The 16,234-nt window shown below is 32.4% G+C and overlaps 1 protein-coding gene across 10 annotated transcripts in view; it reads left to right on the plus strand.

Annotated features, from left to right (window-relative positions):
• IMMP1L (inner mitochondrial membrane peptidase subunit 1) overlaps positions 1 to 16,234 on the plus strand; it is a 77,503-nt gene that overhangs the window by 26,469 nt on the left and 34,800 nt on the right. For 5 of the 10 annotated variants that reach the window (XM_063728498.1, XM_054524553.2, XM_054524550.2 and 2 more), the window contains one exon: positions 5,374 to 5,632. The exons of the other annotated variants lie outside the window; for them this stretch is intronic. In XM_063728498.1, coding sequence (XP_063584568.1) covers positions 5,554 to 5,632 — 79 coding nt within the window. In that variant the 5' untranslated portion in view covers positions 5,374 to 5,553. The remainder of the gene's footprint in view (positions 1 to 5,373; positions 5,633 to 16,234) is intronic. 10 annotated transcript variants of the gene reach the window in all.

The following is a 16,234-nucleotide window of genomic DNA, read 5'->3' on the forward strand; positions in this document are numbered from 1 at the left end:
CATAATCACTGCCTTGAACTTTAATAGCAAAGATTCATTTTTCTTGTTTTTGTATTATATATAGAAAATTATACAGTATAATTTTTTTGTGTCTGATTTCCTTCGTTCAACATTGTGTCTTAAGATTTATCTACATAGTTGTAGTTTGTTTTTATTGCTGCATGTAGTTGTGAATATATAACTATTATTTATTCTACTGTTAGTGGACGTTTGCGTAGTTTCTATATAATGCTATTATGAACATTCTAATATGTATTTCTTGAGTTATGTATCTACACATTTCTTTTGGTGATATATCTAGGAGCAAAATTACTGGTCAGCAACATATATATGTTCAGCTTTAAGCAACAATGGCGAACGGTTTTCTAAAATGTTTGTATCAGGCTATATTTATAGTATGCGAGAGAGTTCTAGTTGCTCCATGTTTCCAACACTCGTTTTTTCCCCCCATCTTTTTCATTTTTCCAATTCTGGTGGGTACAAAGTAGTATACCATAATGATTTTACTTTATATTTCCCCAATTAATGAAGTTGAATACCTTCTCATATGTATATTGGCTGTTTGGTTATTTTCTTCTGTGAAGTTCTGGTTCACTTCTTTGGCCCACTTTTCTGTTAGCCTATCTGTCATTTCCTTTGATTTGTGGGAGTTCTTTATATATTCAAAATATGAGTTCTTCATTGATGATAGGTATTGCAACTATTTCTTCTTCTATGAGGTTTGTCTTTTTACTCTCTTAATAGTGCTTTTAATGAACAGAAGTTTAAGTCTTTAAAGTAGTCTAGTTCATCATTTATGTTTAGTGCTTTTTAATTCTTGTTTAAGAAATATTTATCTACTTCAAGAATGTTTTATCTTCTTAGTTTTTCTTTAAAAGCATTTTTGCTTTACCTTTAGATTTAAAATTTCAGTCTGTATTTACATATTATGGAGTTTTGCAGTGCTTTTGGACTCAGTTTGTATCTGGAGACAGAAAAAATGAGGTGGACTTAGGCCGATGACCGTAATTATGTACTTTCTATAAAATACTCCCTTAAGAAAACAGTGTGTTTATTCATGTTCACCTTATATGCAGTTTTAATGTACTACTTTAGTTGTTAGTTTGCCTTTAAGGAGAGTCTACTAGAGTATTAAGGGAGGAATTTTGGGGTGAAGAGATAAATGTTATGATTTTTAATATTTTAAGCAATAGTATTCATAAATACGTTTATTCATGAAATACACAATTTTGTATTCACAGACACAATCCCTGTTACTTCATTGGGCATCATCTTTAAAGCTTAGGATTTTAAATATGCCTTTTTTTTTAAATTGAGGGAAAAATTAGGTTTTAACTTTTGTCACCAAATCAAAATAAAATGCTAGCTATTTGAAAATTATTTTTATAAACTTCTTGTAAATTTTAAGTAAGATTTCTTGTGCAAGTTATGAACATTTATGAGGTCTTCAATTATTCTTTTTATTGTTCAAAAATGCATTCACTATATGTTCTGATTATGGGCTATGATGTTGTGGAAAAGTATTTTTGCATGCCGTGATATTTTAGTTTTTATCTTGTCCATAATGTATATTATTAACTTCATGATTATTATATTACTTAATTTTATATTTATATTTCCTAATGAAAGTAATTGCCTATTTAAAAGTGTTTTTTTTCTCCCATTACAGTGCTGAAATTAAAGAAAGGTGATTGTAATAACTCTTCACTAAGCATTTAGATATTTTTCACTTGCCAATTCCATTTTTTAGTTTAAAGCATCAAATTAAGTATTATTTTATCCTGGCTTTTATTTTAATTCATGCATTTAAAAACTGAAATTCAGTAAGAGATAGTTTGAAAATAAATTCAGTATATTATTTATGAGTGGAGCAACACATTAGCATTGGGTTCACAATAGATCATATCGCTTTATTCCATCTTACAAGCTTAGCAGCACAAACAGAATAATCAACATATTATTTGGCTGTCATCTGCTGAACAGAAACCAGAGATCACAAGGAGGTTTTCCCTAGCTGTGGTGATGGCCTTTTTGTTCCAAGCCCCCATCTGGGAGGGCCATGGTGTGTTATCATATGGAACGCGGGGTTTTCTGTAATCTGCTTAGCTGCACTGCAGTTTGAATCTTCATTCCATGTTTGTGTAATTTATAATTTTAATGAGACCATGGCTCTTGTGGGCTTTGAAATATATTAAAAGCTCTTTTGTGCATATGCTTTTGTTCTTGCTTAATAGGCTCAGTGTATTTAAAACTGATGAATTTTTATTCATGAATTTGGATGTCTGGAGATTAACTCAGACTGAATATCATTGCACTCATCTATTGATGGTTAGAAAGTTTTTTTGTTATTATTATTATTTTGCTTTTGTGTGTGTGTATGTGTAATGTCTATGTGATACTTGTAAGCAGAAAAGGAATAAACCTACGTAATTGTAAAAGGCTAAAAATTAGTAGCATGACTAGGTCATAAAAAATTGATTTAAATTTTATTCATCTTATTTATTGATACTCATTTCAATTTCATCTTTAGCCTCAGTATTACAGATAGATATTATAAAGTAATGATTATGAAAAAGCAACTTTTAAAATGAGTTAGTACCTTAAGAACATGTTTATATTAAAATCATATTCCAATGTGTGACAAAGATAGACTTTGTGTTTTAGTTGTGTAATATCAGTTGTCTAGTCATTCTAAATGAATAATTACATTTCCTGAATTAAATTATTTTCAGTTTTACTTATTTCTATAAACCCTTTTTATTAAAGGATTTTTTAAAGAATTTCATTGATGATATGATCAAAAGACTAATAGAAAAGCAGCCTACTAATAATGTATAATGTTGATCTTTTTATTTTGTGAATATTCTGAAGTATACTAAATGTCTCAAATCTCTGTAGTTATTACTTAAATGTACTTTAAAAATTTGAATGTAACCAATTACAATAACACCATAGAAAAAAGTTCATCCCTTTCTAGATCCAGACATGTTTTTTGAAGTTGCTATCTTTTGAGCTCAATGAGGGAGTAACACAGACCTCACTAGTCTTTTATGAAATTGCTCAAGAGACAATTTTTTTAAAAAACCTGTATTTACTAGACTAAAGCATTTTGTAACTACATCACATCATTCTTATTTTATACATTGATGGTCAGCAATTTGGCAGGTCTTCTTCTTCCACCACTATCCTTAAACTGAAAATATGAAGTAGAAGCTAAAATGACAGGATTTTATACTTTGTTTACTAAGCTTATCTACCAGATTTGACACTGGAATGTTTGTTCTTCCATAATTAACCCTCTGCTTCAGTATTTTTATTAGTTGCACCATTGCCTTTGGCTTAGGAACATAGGAAAATATAAGACCTGCTAAAGTGGTGCTTTCCGTTAGAAACATAATATGAATCACATAATCAACTATAACCAAAATATTTTCAATATGTAATCAATATAAACATTAACAAAATACTTTCCCTCTTTTGTATTAAGTCTTCGAAGTCCAATGTGTGTTTAATACTTATAGTACATCTCAATTTGGACTAGTCATCTTTTAAGTGGCCTCATAAGGCTAGTGGCCACCTTATTGAACAGTATAGTTCTAAAGTATTACACGGTTTTAACAAAATATCATAACAAAAATATGTACTTTTTACATTTCTCATTTTTCTAGTAATATCCTAGTCAAGGTAACGAAAGAATATTCATGTGCTATGTAGTTGAAATTACATAAAGTTTTTTATAGCACTGATACCATTGGTTTATATATTTCTGTGTGATACATAAAATCTAATTGTGTCACCTGACTTTTGAGTACTTATCAGACATTGTACAGATATGTTTAAAGAGATCGTGATGATGAGGTGATAATGACTAATGTAATAAATGTGGAGTGTTCCTCAAAAATTGGCAAATCAAACTTGTCAAGTATGCCATATTGCAAGTATACTTAGGAGCTTAGTTTTACAAGAATTCCATGGCAAATCTTAGTCCTTTTTTTTTTTATATAAAACTTACAACGTCTTCACATCCTTAGATTTATTCTGGACAGATGTTTGTGTAAATGTATATGAATCTGTCTTTTCATATAAATTTGCTTAGATAAGCTGGTATAGCTGTTATGTCATGGGTGGAAGAAGCTGATTATAAAATATCATTTTCCTAATTTCTCTAGGATTCTATACATTTAAAATGTTCTGTACATGTTTAAATGTGAGGAGAGATTTCTTCACTGATAACTATTTAAAAACATAGTTAAGACTTATAAAACCTTGAATTATAATTGATTTGAATTGATTCAAATATTTTAAAGTATAGTTATAAAATGATCAAGGAAATTTATATAAAATACTGTAGGCATACATATTTTATTTAAAATGGTCATATATAATTGACTTTGCACAAGTATGAGTTAGAGAAAACCATATTTATGAAATCTCTGAGTTTTTCACATTTTCTAAATTTCGAGGGCTATGACCTAATTTTATGTAATATCATTTTTAGTTATTAGCCAATGCCTGCTGTATTCTTGGACTCACATTTTTATTGACTACTCCCTGTGACTCCTGCATTTAAAGTGTTGGCACAAAATGTTAAACTATTCTTTAAACAATACCTCTAGTTTCTTGGAGATGATAAATCCGTCCATTGATTTCCTAATTTTATTATGTACACAGTCAATTGTAATCCAAGATTACAGCAAACAAGATGTTAATTTCTAGACATAATCTATGTACATTTCAATTACAGAGCATGATTGTTATAGACGCACAGAATAAAAAGGAATAACATTTGTGCTATCCTCACAGGAGCTGTCAATAAAAGATGTAATAGGGGATTTAGAAATCTGGAAATGGCCAACTAATTTATGTGAATCTATTTTATTTCAGCTAGAAAGACCAAGCTCTTTTTCGTCTGCACTGCATATTGCAGAGCACAGGCTGTCTATACAAAACCAGGCGGCTGCATATGGATAGTCCCTTGATATCATTCACTTGCTGTGTAATCTTATTATGCAAAGTTCTAATCTTCACCTAGAATGAATGCCTCTGGGTCAGAATATAGTCATATCAGGGTTTTTGAGGTCATGTTTTGTGATCCTTAGCTTATTCTTCTAAGTAGGGCTGGGATTTAAAGGGTATTCCCCAGATACTAGCAGAGATAGACAGCAGAATCTGCTGCCTTTTTGGAAGACAAGACCAACATGAGGTCCCTGGTAGGATTAAACTTGATTTGTAGCTGTAGGATTTTTTAACAGATGTATTATTGGACAGGGAATAGGGGGCCACCAGCACAGCAAAATTGAATCACGACTGACATTCTCAGGGAGTTTGCTGCCGGCTAAAACAGCAGCTGCATGTGGATTTGACTTCTTTCAGGTGAAGCGACTTCCAGTCATTTGGAAAGGATGGGATGAAAAGGAACCTTGGTGATAATTTTGATGTCTGCAAGATTTAGTACCAGTGTAATGGGATTATCGGTAACACCTTCACTGCAGAAAAAGCCACCTGGCGCTATAACTGGCAGCAACTGAGAACTAATCCTTTCGCATCTCTTGGATGTCATTCATGAAGCTCAAAGCTATTTCTGCCCTGCTAACTGTGATTAATTTTAGAAACAATAACAACAAAAAATCAGGTGATCAAGGCAAAGAATATGCTCTTTATTATATATAATACATAACTTTATTTTAAGCTATATGACTTAAAATTATGCAAGACATATACAAACTAAGCTATACGATTCAAAATTTATTAAGCTATTGAAATAGAAATGTTGATCAATGAGGTCTTGGTTTTTTTAGTTGAATGGCAAATTATTTACTATTGGTAACAATTCATATTTGAGATCAAATATTAATTTAAATACTTATATTCTTTTGGCTATAGAGCCACTATGAAATTAATCAAAATGTCTAGCTGTAAGGAATTGAAATAATTTGTTTCATCATATGTTTTACCTGTTTTTGATTGCTTCAGTTGCTACTGATGAAATGTTTTTGGTGAATAAAACAATTTGAAATATATAGACACCTATATTTTTTGTAATGAAGGTAATGCTAGCTGAAACTGCTGATGAAAGGGCTTTTGGTGAAATATATGATTTTAATATATAAAAGTATAGAGTAAATAGGAATCCTGAATGACTTATTTTTAAAAATCAGTGATTCTTAGTAACTTTTCCTTTAGATGGAGGTTTAGTTGTGTGCTTAAAAATCAGTGCGTTAGTTAATTGATTTTTTTTAGCTTTTATTTCAACTAAAAACTTTATCAAGTACTTTGGCTAGAGGTGTTAATTATTTTAATATTTTTCTCTAACACGATCCAATATAAACTGAGAGAAAATGAAGTGAAATTATCCCATCAGTCACCCAAACAGTATGCAACGTAACTGCCAAGACTAGAAAAGATAATTAGTGTTGTCAGTGTTATGACCTTAGAGTACTTAATTTTAAAATATTTATTCATAGAACTTGGTTTTTATCTCATAGCTTTTTTGTTTAGTAGCTGTATCTTTTAAAAAATAAATTATACAGCCTCAGTCTAAATGTTTTTAAACTTTAACATTTTAACTAAATATAGGTGACTAAAGTATTTTCTTGAAATTATAAAAATAATTAAAATATAATCAATTTTATACCTGATGTACACCATTAATGTACTGCCACCTCTGTTTATGTGTAGTATCTTTTATTCTTTTCCATATAAAGTCTTTACTAGAAAAGTCAGCAAATATAATAAATTTATACAGAGTTCCCGGGTTTGGTTTAACTGGTTCCAAGCTATTGTATTTCAAATTGTATTTCCAAACTTTTACCACATTTTGAATGAATGAATGAGAAAGCTTGCCAGTATTTCCAGTAAACTGCATTGTGTTACTTTTATAAAGGACGACTTTTGCCTTCTGTTTGTATGTTTGCTGTTTGGAAAAATTTTTATTTTATTATGATGAAAAAAGCTATCCATGAAGTAAATGGACTAAAATCTTTTTCTTATCCTCATAATAAAATTACTTATTTTAAATCTAAAATATTTGGTTTATGTGTAATTTCACATTATTTTGCCAGGTAGGCTATTATCTCAGCATAACTTTCTGTGGTAGTTTGTAGTATTATGTATTTATTTTTAAAAGTAGTTTTGCATTCAAAACAGAATTTGTCTGGAAGCTTTTATTAAACCTGGTCAGTATTTACTTTACTTTTTATTCAGGTATTTACTGAACAGCTCTTGAGAGTTAGTATTTTTTCCTTCTCCATTCTAGGGGTCATTCTTATTTGATTAGAGATAGTTATTTTCTTTGGAAAGTCTCAAATAAACTCATCTGAAGTAAATTCAACATAAAACATAAGATCTTCTCAATGGTATACATTCTTTTCATAAAAATATAGGTTATTTGAATTTTAATATCTGTTGATAACTTATAAGAAATTTGGCTTATCTTAAGCTAGATACTAATTTGCAGCACAGGCAACTCATGATGTCAGTAAGACTTAAGGGAATTATTTTTGGAGATAAGAGAGTGGGATATACGATGAAATGAGAAGAAATTTTTTAGAAAGAATGATAAGTCAGGTATAACAAAAGAATAGGATGGGACTGGGCATGGTGGCACCCGTCCCTGGTCCCAGACACTTGGGAGGCTGTAGTGGGAGGATTCTTTGAGCCCAGGAGTTGGAGGCTGATCTCTCTAAAAGCCGTTCATGAACTGTGGCACAGCGAGGGTTAGCCTATGATAATGCTAAATGATATTTCTTTTTGAATTAATATTCTTCCACTGTTATTCATACAACTGCTATATTGTTTTGAAATAGATCATTTAATAGTTGTATTATTGGTGAATGAATGTGGATGTTTTGGTATTTTACTTTTTGGAAGGTGATGCTTTGTTATATTAAAATGATCAACTGCTTATTCTTTATAAACATAAGGTGAGTTTCAATTTTGGTTATATATAAAAATGTGAAATTCAGAAAATACCAGTGGACTAATGAAATACATTGAAGTATTAGCATTATAATGTTTACTTGATGAAAATTTATAGAATTATCCCAAAGTTAACATTCACTTTAAAGATAATGAATGGGTAAATTTTGTCAAGTCTCTGAAAATATTGAGTATGTGTCGGTGGTCTTAAAGGACAGGATAAAGTCCTTTACTGGACTTCCTTCCTGGGAGCTTATTAAAACTATAGACTCTGCAGCCGGGTTCCCAGAGATTCTCTTTCATTAGCTCTGTGATGTAGGATGAGAATCATAGGAATTGCAGGGAGCCTGGGAATTTGGATTTTTAGTTTTTAATTTTGGTTGATATTAGGTTTTCATGTTATTTTGATGCTGCAGTCAGATTTGAAGCAGTATTCACTGCTTTAAACCTTAAAGTAATGGCAGTTATTTCCTCTGCTAATGGAACAAACGGGTTTGGTGTTTTTTTCTAATTCTTTTTGAGACAGGGTCTTGCTTTGTTGCCCAGGCTGGAGTGCAGTGGTAAGATCATGGCTCACCTCAGCCTTAACCTCCTGGGCTCAAGTAATCCTCCCAAGTAGCTGGGACTACAGGTGTGCATCTCATGCCCAGCTAATTTTTGAATTCAAAATAAACAGGTTTTAATAAAATCTTCATAGATTATGGGGGTATGAGTGCCTTGAGTTTGCAGTTTTAGAAAATAAAAATCTCTATACAAATCTTACAGTAGATTTAACACTTATGGATTTCAACAATTCATGAGCAGCCCTGAAGGTGATTTTGAAACGGCAGGGATTTGAATTACTTTGGTGGAGACTCTGCTGTTTGAGAGTGAATTATTTAGCTATTGAGCAGAGTATACTACTTAGCATAATGAGTCTTTGTTGTTCTCTACTTGTCACAATAACTTCTACCTAGGATCTTAAGTGGACATATATCTCTCAGTTACTTTTTATCATTCTATGGGGAAGATGGATTTGGTGTAAGTATTCTTGACTTTGAACATCTCCAAGGTCTCAGAAATGTCAAAATCTACTATTTTTTCTTGCCCAAATGAAGGTAAATGTGGCAAAACTATAATGTAATTTGTTTTCTCCTTCCCTATCTAACTTGTTTCTGCTCACCCTTTCTTAATGTGAAAACTTCTTTAAATGCTAATTTATTCTCAAACTCTGTTCCTCTATTGGAACAAAAATACATTAATGACATTAAATCATTTCTGTGATTGCTTATACTTTAGAATGAATGAATTTATGTAAACTGATGGTCTTAATTAACATTTAACATATATATACATATAGAATGTATTTACATACATATATAACGTGTATATATATATTTTTCCTATTTCTGAAACGAAATGCTTTCTCTTTTCAAAGGAATTTCAGACCTGAACAATCAGGTGGACAACTTCTTTGTGACTCAGGGTATTCTGAAATTACTATAAGTCTACTTCAGTGATTGGATCCAAATCAGAATCTTAGAATTGTATGCCTATGCCCAGAAATTTCTAAAGACGGAGGAATCTCTAATTTCTTTTCAGCTTCTAAGGTTCACTCTGCTCAATCTTTTTAGCTGGTTTTTACATCAGTCCTACCTCTATCTTTCCTATGTGTCTCTATTCCCAGATGCCTATTTTATAGTATCCAAAAAATTTTTTCATTTAAATTGAGAGGCAATATGGTGTAGTATTGGATGTTAGACCTAAACAGCTTCATTTTGAATTCTGGCCTGGCCTCTAATGAGCTGCATGACTTTGAATAGTTCCTTCATCTCTCTGCTCCTCAGTTTCTTTATCTGTAAAATGAGATATCTAAGGGGCCGGGTGCATTGGCTCATGCCTGTAATCCCAGCACTTTGGGAGGCTGAGGCGGGCAGATCACGAGGTCAGGAGATGAAGACCATCCTGGCTAACATGGTGAAATCCTGTCTCTACTAAAAATATAAAAAATGGCCAGGCGCAGTGGCTCATGCCTGTAATCCCAGCACTTTGGGAGGCCGAGGTGGGCGGATGACGAGGTCAGGAGATTGAGACCATCCTGGCTAACACGGTGAAACCCCGTCTCTAGTAAAAATACAAAAAATTAGCCAGGCATGGTGGCAGGCGCCTGTAGTCCCAGTTACTTGGGAGGCTGAGGCAGGAGAATGGCATGAACCCGGGAGGCAGAGCTTGCAGTGAGCCAAGATCGCGCCACTGCACTCCAGCCTGGGCGACAGAGCGAGACTCCATCTCAAAAATAAAAATAAAAATAAAAATAAAAGAGGTATCTAAGTTCTCATAGGGTTGTTTTAAGGGTTAAATGAGTTAATATATGTAAAGTAATGAAGAGGCTCTTAAAAGATTTCTGGGGAGGATCCTCCTGTACTTCTTTTGCTGTATGACACAGTCACAATTTTTATGTTGCTTTTCACTTTTTCCCTAGCTTTTCTATTAATTATTTGAAAGAATATATAGGTTCCCCTTTAAAGAAATTGGTTCTCTACATTAATGACTCAGTTTTTTTAATGTAAATATGATAGGGAATAAAAAAAGTAACAGATTCTGAATTTTTTGGTGCCCAAGCTTCCCAGATTTTTTCACAGCACACATGGTACATGGTAAGTTATACAACACATAGTAGTAAATGACTGGATAAATAGGGCTGCCCAAGGCTGGCAATGGCCATTGGTTACCGAGAGTTTAGAGCAGTCACTTGGAGAACTTGTTAAAATACGAATTGCTGAACAACGCTTCCTAAGTTTCTGATTCTAATAAATCTTGTATTTGACCAAATCAGTTTCAAGATAGATGCCATATTGATGCTGGTCTGAGGAACCACAGTTTAGTAATTACTAGTTTAATGTTCTGTATCCTGGTGTGGTAGGTAGAATAATGGCCCTCCAAAGATGTCTGCATCCTAATCCCCAGAACCTTTGAATATGTTGCCTTACATGGCAAACGAGACTTCACAGGTGTGATTAAATTAAGGATTTTGAGATCATTGTGAATTATCTAGTTGGGCTCAGTGTAATCATCAGGGTCCTTAAAAGAGTAAAAAGGAGGCAGGAGAGGGAGAGAAACAGACAGAGGAAGAAGTGACCATGGAATAATGGCCAGGGAGATTAAAGGCTTTGAGATTGAACAAAGGGGCTATGAGTAAAGGAATGTTAGTGCTTCTAGAAGTTGGGAAAGGGAAGGAAATGGATTCTCCCCAAAAGCCTTTAGAAAGAAACAGTCTTGATTTTTTAGCCCAGTGGTACCCATGTTAGACTTCTGAGCTATCAACTGTAAGATTATAAATTTGTGTTGTTTTAAGCCACTAAGTTTATGGTAATTTGGTGGCACCAATAGAATACTAGTACATCTGTAACCATTTCTGTTTACCAGTTCACTTTGTGCTAAAAGTTCCCAGTCTCAGCTCATGACATCAGCTCATAAGAAAGAGTAAATAAAAACAAGAGGCAAGAGCTCCCTTATTTTTGTACCGTCAAACTAACAAAACTACCAGTATGTTAACCCATATTTTTCTTCCCTTTTATTACATTGGAGGAAGTACCTAAACTTCTATCAAAATCCAATCTGTCGGCCTTTGTTTGATCCCATTCTCTATTGCCCTGTTTTTTTAAATTGAAGATATATATATATATATAATATATTTAGATATATATAGAGAGAAGATATATATAGAAGAAGATAAATATAGAGAAGATATATATAGAGAAGATAGATATATATAGAGAAAATATATATAGAGAAGATATATATATAGACAGAAAATATATATAGAAGATATATATATAAAATATATATATTTAGATGCTAAATTATATATTATATATTATTTATATATATATAATTTAGCATCTAAATATATATATTTTAATTTAGCATCTTTAAGATGGAAAGCACTCCTTCAATGATTAGGAGAGATACAAGATAGAAATAATGGTTTTATTACTTACAGGTCCTGGATACATGACATACCTGGAGGCCATACATGGAGGTCAGGGAACACTTCAGAGGGAAGGAGAGGGAGAAAGATCCATGGGTTAATGCCTTCATTGAGGTCTAGGGCCTTATCCAAACAGGTTTCTCACTGGGAGATTTTTCTTGAACACTTAATAATTGTATACACTTATGGTACAGTATGATTTTGATACATATGTACAGTGTATAATGATCAAATCAGAGTAATTAACATATCTATCACCTCAAACATTTATCATTTCTCTGTGTTGGGAATATTAAAAGTCTTATAGCTCTTTGAAAATATGCACTAAATTATTGTTAGCTATGGTCACCTTGCAGTGCAATAGAACAGTAGAACTTACTTCTCCTATATAGCTGTAATTTTGTGTCTGTTAGCCAGTCCCTCCTTTTCATGCCTCACACTTTTCAGCCTGTAGTAATCACTATTCTATCTCCTTCTGTGAAGTCAGCTTTCTTAGCTTTCATGTATGAGTGAGAACATATGATATTTGTCTTTCTATACCTGGCTTATTTCACTAACGTAATTGTCCTCCAGGCTCATACATGTTGCCTTGTTCGACAGGATTTCATTGTTTTTTTTTTGTGGCTGAATAGTATTCCATTGTGTATATATACCACATTTTCTTTATTCATTCATCTGTTGGACATGTAAGTTGATTCCATATCTTGCCTATTCTGAATAGTGCTGCAATAAACATAGGAGTGCAGACATCTCTTCAACATACTGATTTCCTTTGTCTTGGATATATACCCAGTAGTGGAACTGCTGGATCATATGGTAGTTCTATTTTTTAGTGTTCTTTTTTATATATGTTTTATGTCCTGTAAAACATTTTTGTTATTGTCTTAAACAGCATCAGTATCTTTGTCCAAATATGTATGTATGTACTCTTCAGTTCTCTTCCTTCCTTCTTGGATTTGCCTGATTCTTTTTTTTGTTTGTTTTTTTGTTTTTTGAGACAGAGTTTCGCTCTTGTTGCCCAGGCTGGAGTGCAATAGCGCTATGTCAGCTCACTGCAACCTCCGCCTCCCAGTTTCAAGCGATTCTCCTGCCTTAGCCTCCTGAGCAGCTGGGATTACAGGCATGCGCTGCCACACCTGGCTAATTTTGTATTTTTAGTAGAGACGGGGTTTCTCCTTGTTGGTTAGACTACTCTCGAACTCCTGACATCAGGTGATCTGCCCATCTTGGCCTCCCAAAGTGTTGGATTACAGGCATGAGCCACTGCGCCCAGCCCATTTGCCAAATTCTATCTGATAACATTTTGTTTTTGCCTGAATCATTCCTGTTAGCATATATTTTATTACAGTTGTGCTGGCAAAAACATTCACAAAACTTCTTTTCTGAAAGTGTTTTTATTTTTTTCTTTAGCTTTTGAGGTATATTTTCATCAGACATAGAATTATAGTGTGGTGATTTTCATACTTTAAAAATGCCATTTTATTTTATTCTGGTTTTAATTATTTCTTATTTAAAGGTAGCCATTACATTTTGTTGAACAGACAAAATTGTTTCTTTGAAAATAAGGTAAATTTCTGACCAATTTTAAACTTTTCTCATTGTCTTTTTCACCATCTTGACTCTACTGTGCCTGGATGTAGCTGTGTGTTTTGTGTGTATCCTGTTCATGATTTGTAGAATTTCTTGAGTTTGTGAGTTAAGGTCTTTCATCAATTTGGAAAGTTATCTACCAGTATTTCTTCAAAATATTGCTTCTGTACTATTGTCTGTTCCTCTCCTTTAGGTCTCTGATTATATTAATACTGTTTCTCCTGGATTGTCTACCTGCTTTCCTCTTTGTCCTTCAGTCTTACTACTTTCTCCTTCAGTCTTACTACTTTCTCCCAACTTGCATTCCAGTTCACTTGTCTTCTGTTAGGCTGAGCCTAGTACGCAGAATCTGCCGGTATATTCATGTAATGCATTAATTTTAATTATATTTTATTTTGTAGTATTGTGTTGTGTATAATTTCCATTTGATTTTTAATAGATTTTAGGTCACTGCTGAACTTTTATCTTTCCTTCTGTTTTTTTGAATGTTAATCATGGTTATTTTAAAGTGTTCATATGTTAAGTGCAATACCTGAATCACCTGTTGCTCTCTTTCTGTTTTGTATTTTTTTTTCTCTTGGCTTTCAGTCATTTGATTCTATTTTATAATGTGCTTTGATTGAATGCAATCATTTAGTACTATTTTATAGCATGCTTATAATCTTTGATTGAATTAAACTAAAAATTATAGTAGCCCAATTTTTTAAATGGGCAAAGTGTTTAAGTAGACATTTTTCAAAAAAGATATACAAATGATCAATAAACTCATGAAAGAGGTGCTTATGGATATTTTGTTGTTAAGGAAATGCAAATCAAAGCCACAATGAGATTCATACACACTGGGATGGCTACAATCAAAACATGGATGGTAACAAATGTTGGCAAGGATATGGAGAAATTGGAAACCTTATGCATTATTAGTAAAAATGTACAGTGGTGCAACTGCTTTGGAAAACAGTTTGGCCATTCTTCAGAAAGTTAAATGCAGCATTATCTTTAATGGCATTTTCATTAGAGAAATCTTTTCTGATTCATCTTAAAGAAAGTATGCCTCACCCATTATTCTCTATCACTTTACTATATTTTTCTTTACAGAAATTACTTAATGTATTTATGTATTTATTTGTTTACTTTGTGTATCTATGGTATCTGCTCCACTATACTATAAGCTGTATGAGAGAAGGCATCATGTTTACTATTGTGTTGCCAGGGCTGAACACAGTATCTGGTACATAGTAGCAGCTCAATAAATATTTGTTGAATGAATGAGGTCACCCTTTTTTCCCCAAGTGTTTGTTTTTTAGAAGTTTTATTCTACAAAAAAAGCTGAAAAAATAGTGCAATGCACATTTGTATACACTTCACTTGGATTTAACGGTGAACATTTGCCACATTAGCATTCTGTCTTCCTCCATATGTAGTATATCTGTATGTGTGTATATATGTGTGTGTATCAATTTGTCTTCATCTTTCTGTATACATGATTATTAGCAGTAGAAGTGAACCATATGAAAGGAAGTTGCAGTCATAGCATTTTTCTCAAAATAATTCCTTGTTTATCTCCTATGAACAAGGTCATTCTCCTACATAGCATGATATTGTTAAGAAATTTAACACTGAAATGGTGATATATTTTTATGTACAATATTCAGATTTACCCAGTTGTCCCCATGTCTTTTATAGCTTTCTTTTTCCTTTTGCTCCAGGATCCAATTCAAGATTTCATATTGTGTTTGGTTGTCATGTCCTTCTATTTTCTTGTAATTGAAAATAGTACTTTTAGTATAATTTTTCCTTTCATTAAATTTATACTTTTTAAGTGTTCAAGCTGGTTGTCTTGTTGAATGTCTGCAATATGAATGTGTTTTGATTGTTCATGATCAGATTTAGGTTACACATTTTTGGCAAGAATGGTACACAGATGATGATGTACTTGTCATTCCATTGGTAAGAGGCTACATGATATCAGTATTCTGCTAAATTTGGTCATTTTGTTAAGTTAGTATTTACCAGATCTTCCTATTGTAAAGATACCTTGTTCCCTTTGTAAAAAAAAAAAAAAAAAAAAAAAAAATTATCTACTTTGATACTTTTCAAATATCTTGTTGACCAACAATGTTTCACCCAATATATTTTAGCAAGTATCAATTGCCCTTGTCTGAGTCAATTATTACACTGGTGATAATTTTACCATTCCTTCTACATTTATTAGCTGTCATGTTTTGACGAAGAACTTTCCCTATTCCCAACACGTGCATCTTTTTAAAAATTTCATTTTTAATTTAATGTATTATCAATTACTGTTACTATTTTTAGGCTTATGTTGTCCCAAATTTAATGTATTATCAATTACTGTTATTATTTTTAGGCTTGTATTGTCCCACATTTGGCCATTGGATGACCCCTCAGAATGGTTCCTTTGTTTGCACCAGTCTTTGAGCACTGACTGTTCTGCTCTGGTGGAGAATGATAGTTAGAAACCAAAAATGTGGGCACTAAGTGTGCTCATAATTACTATAGTGTCATTGCTTCTTACAATGGCCTTTTCACAGTGGACAGAGCTCGGATGACTTTTTTTTATAGGCAAACAGACAAATATATACATGTTTATTTAAGTAAATTTGTTTCAATAACTCAAATTCATCCTTAAGATCCCTTTCCATATTTGTTGCTTTTCTCACAGTGAGAAATGACTTAAATATTTGCTCACTTTTACTATCTGAAATATACATAAAATACTACAACCAACAACTACTA

The sequence above is a fragment of the Pongo abelii genome, chromosome 9, assembly GCF_028885655.2.
Source record: "Pongo abelii isolate AG06213 chromosome 9, NHGRI_mPonAbe1-v2.0_pri, whole genome shotgun sequence".
Taxonomy (NCBI): Eukaryota; Metazoa; Chordata; class Mammalia; order Primates; family Hominidae; genus Pongo; species Pongo abelii.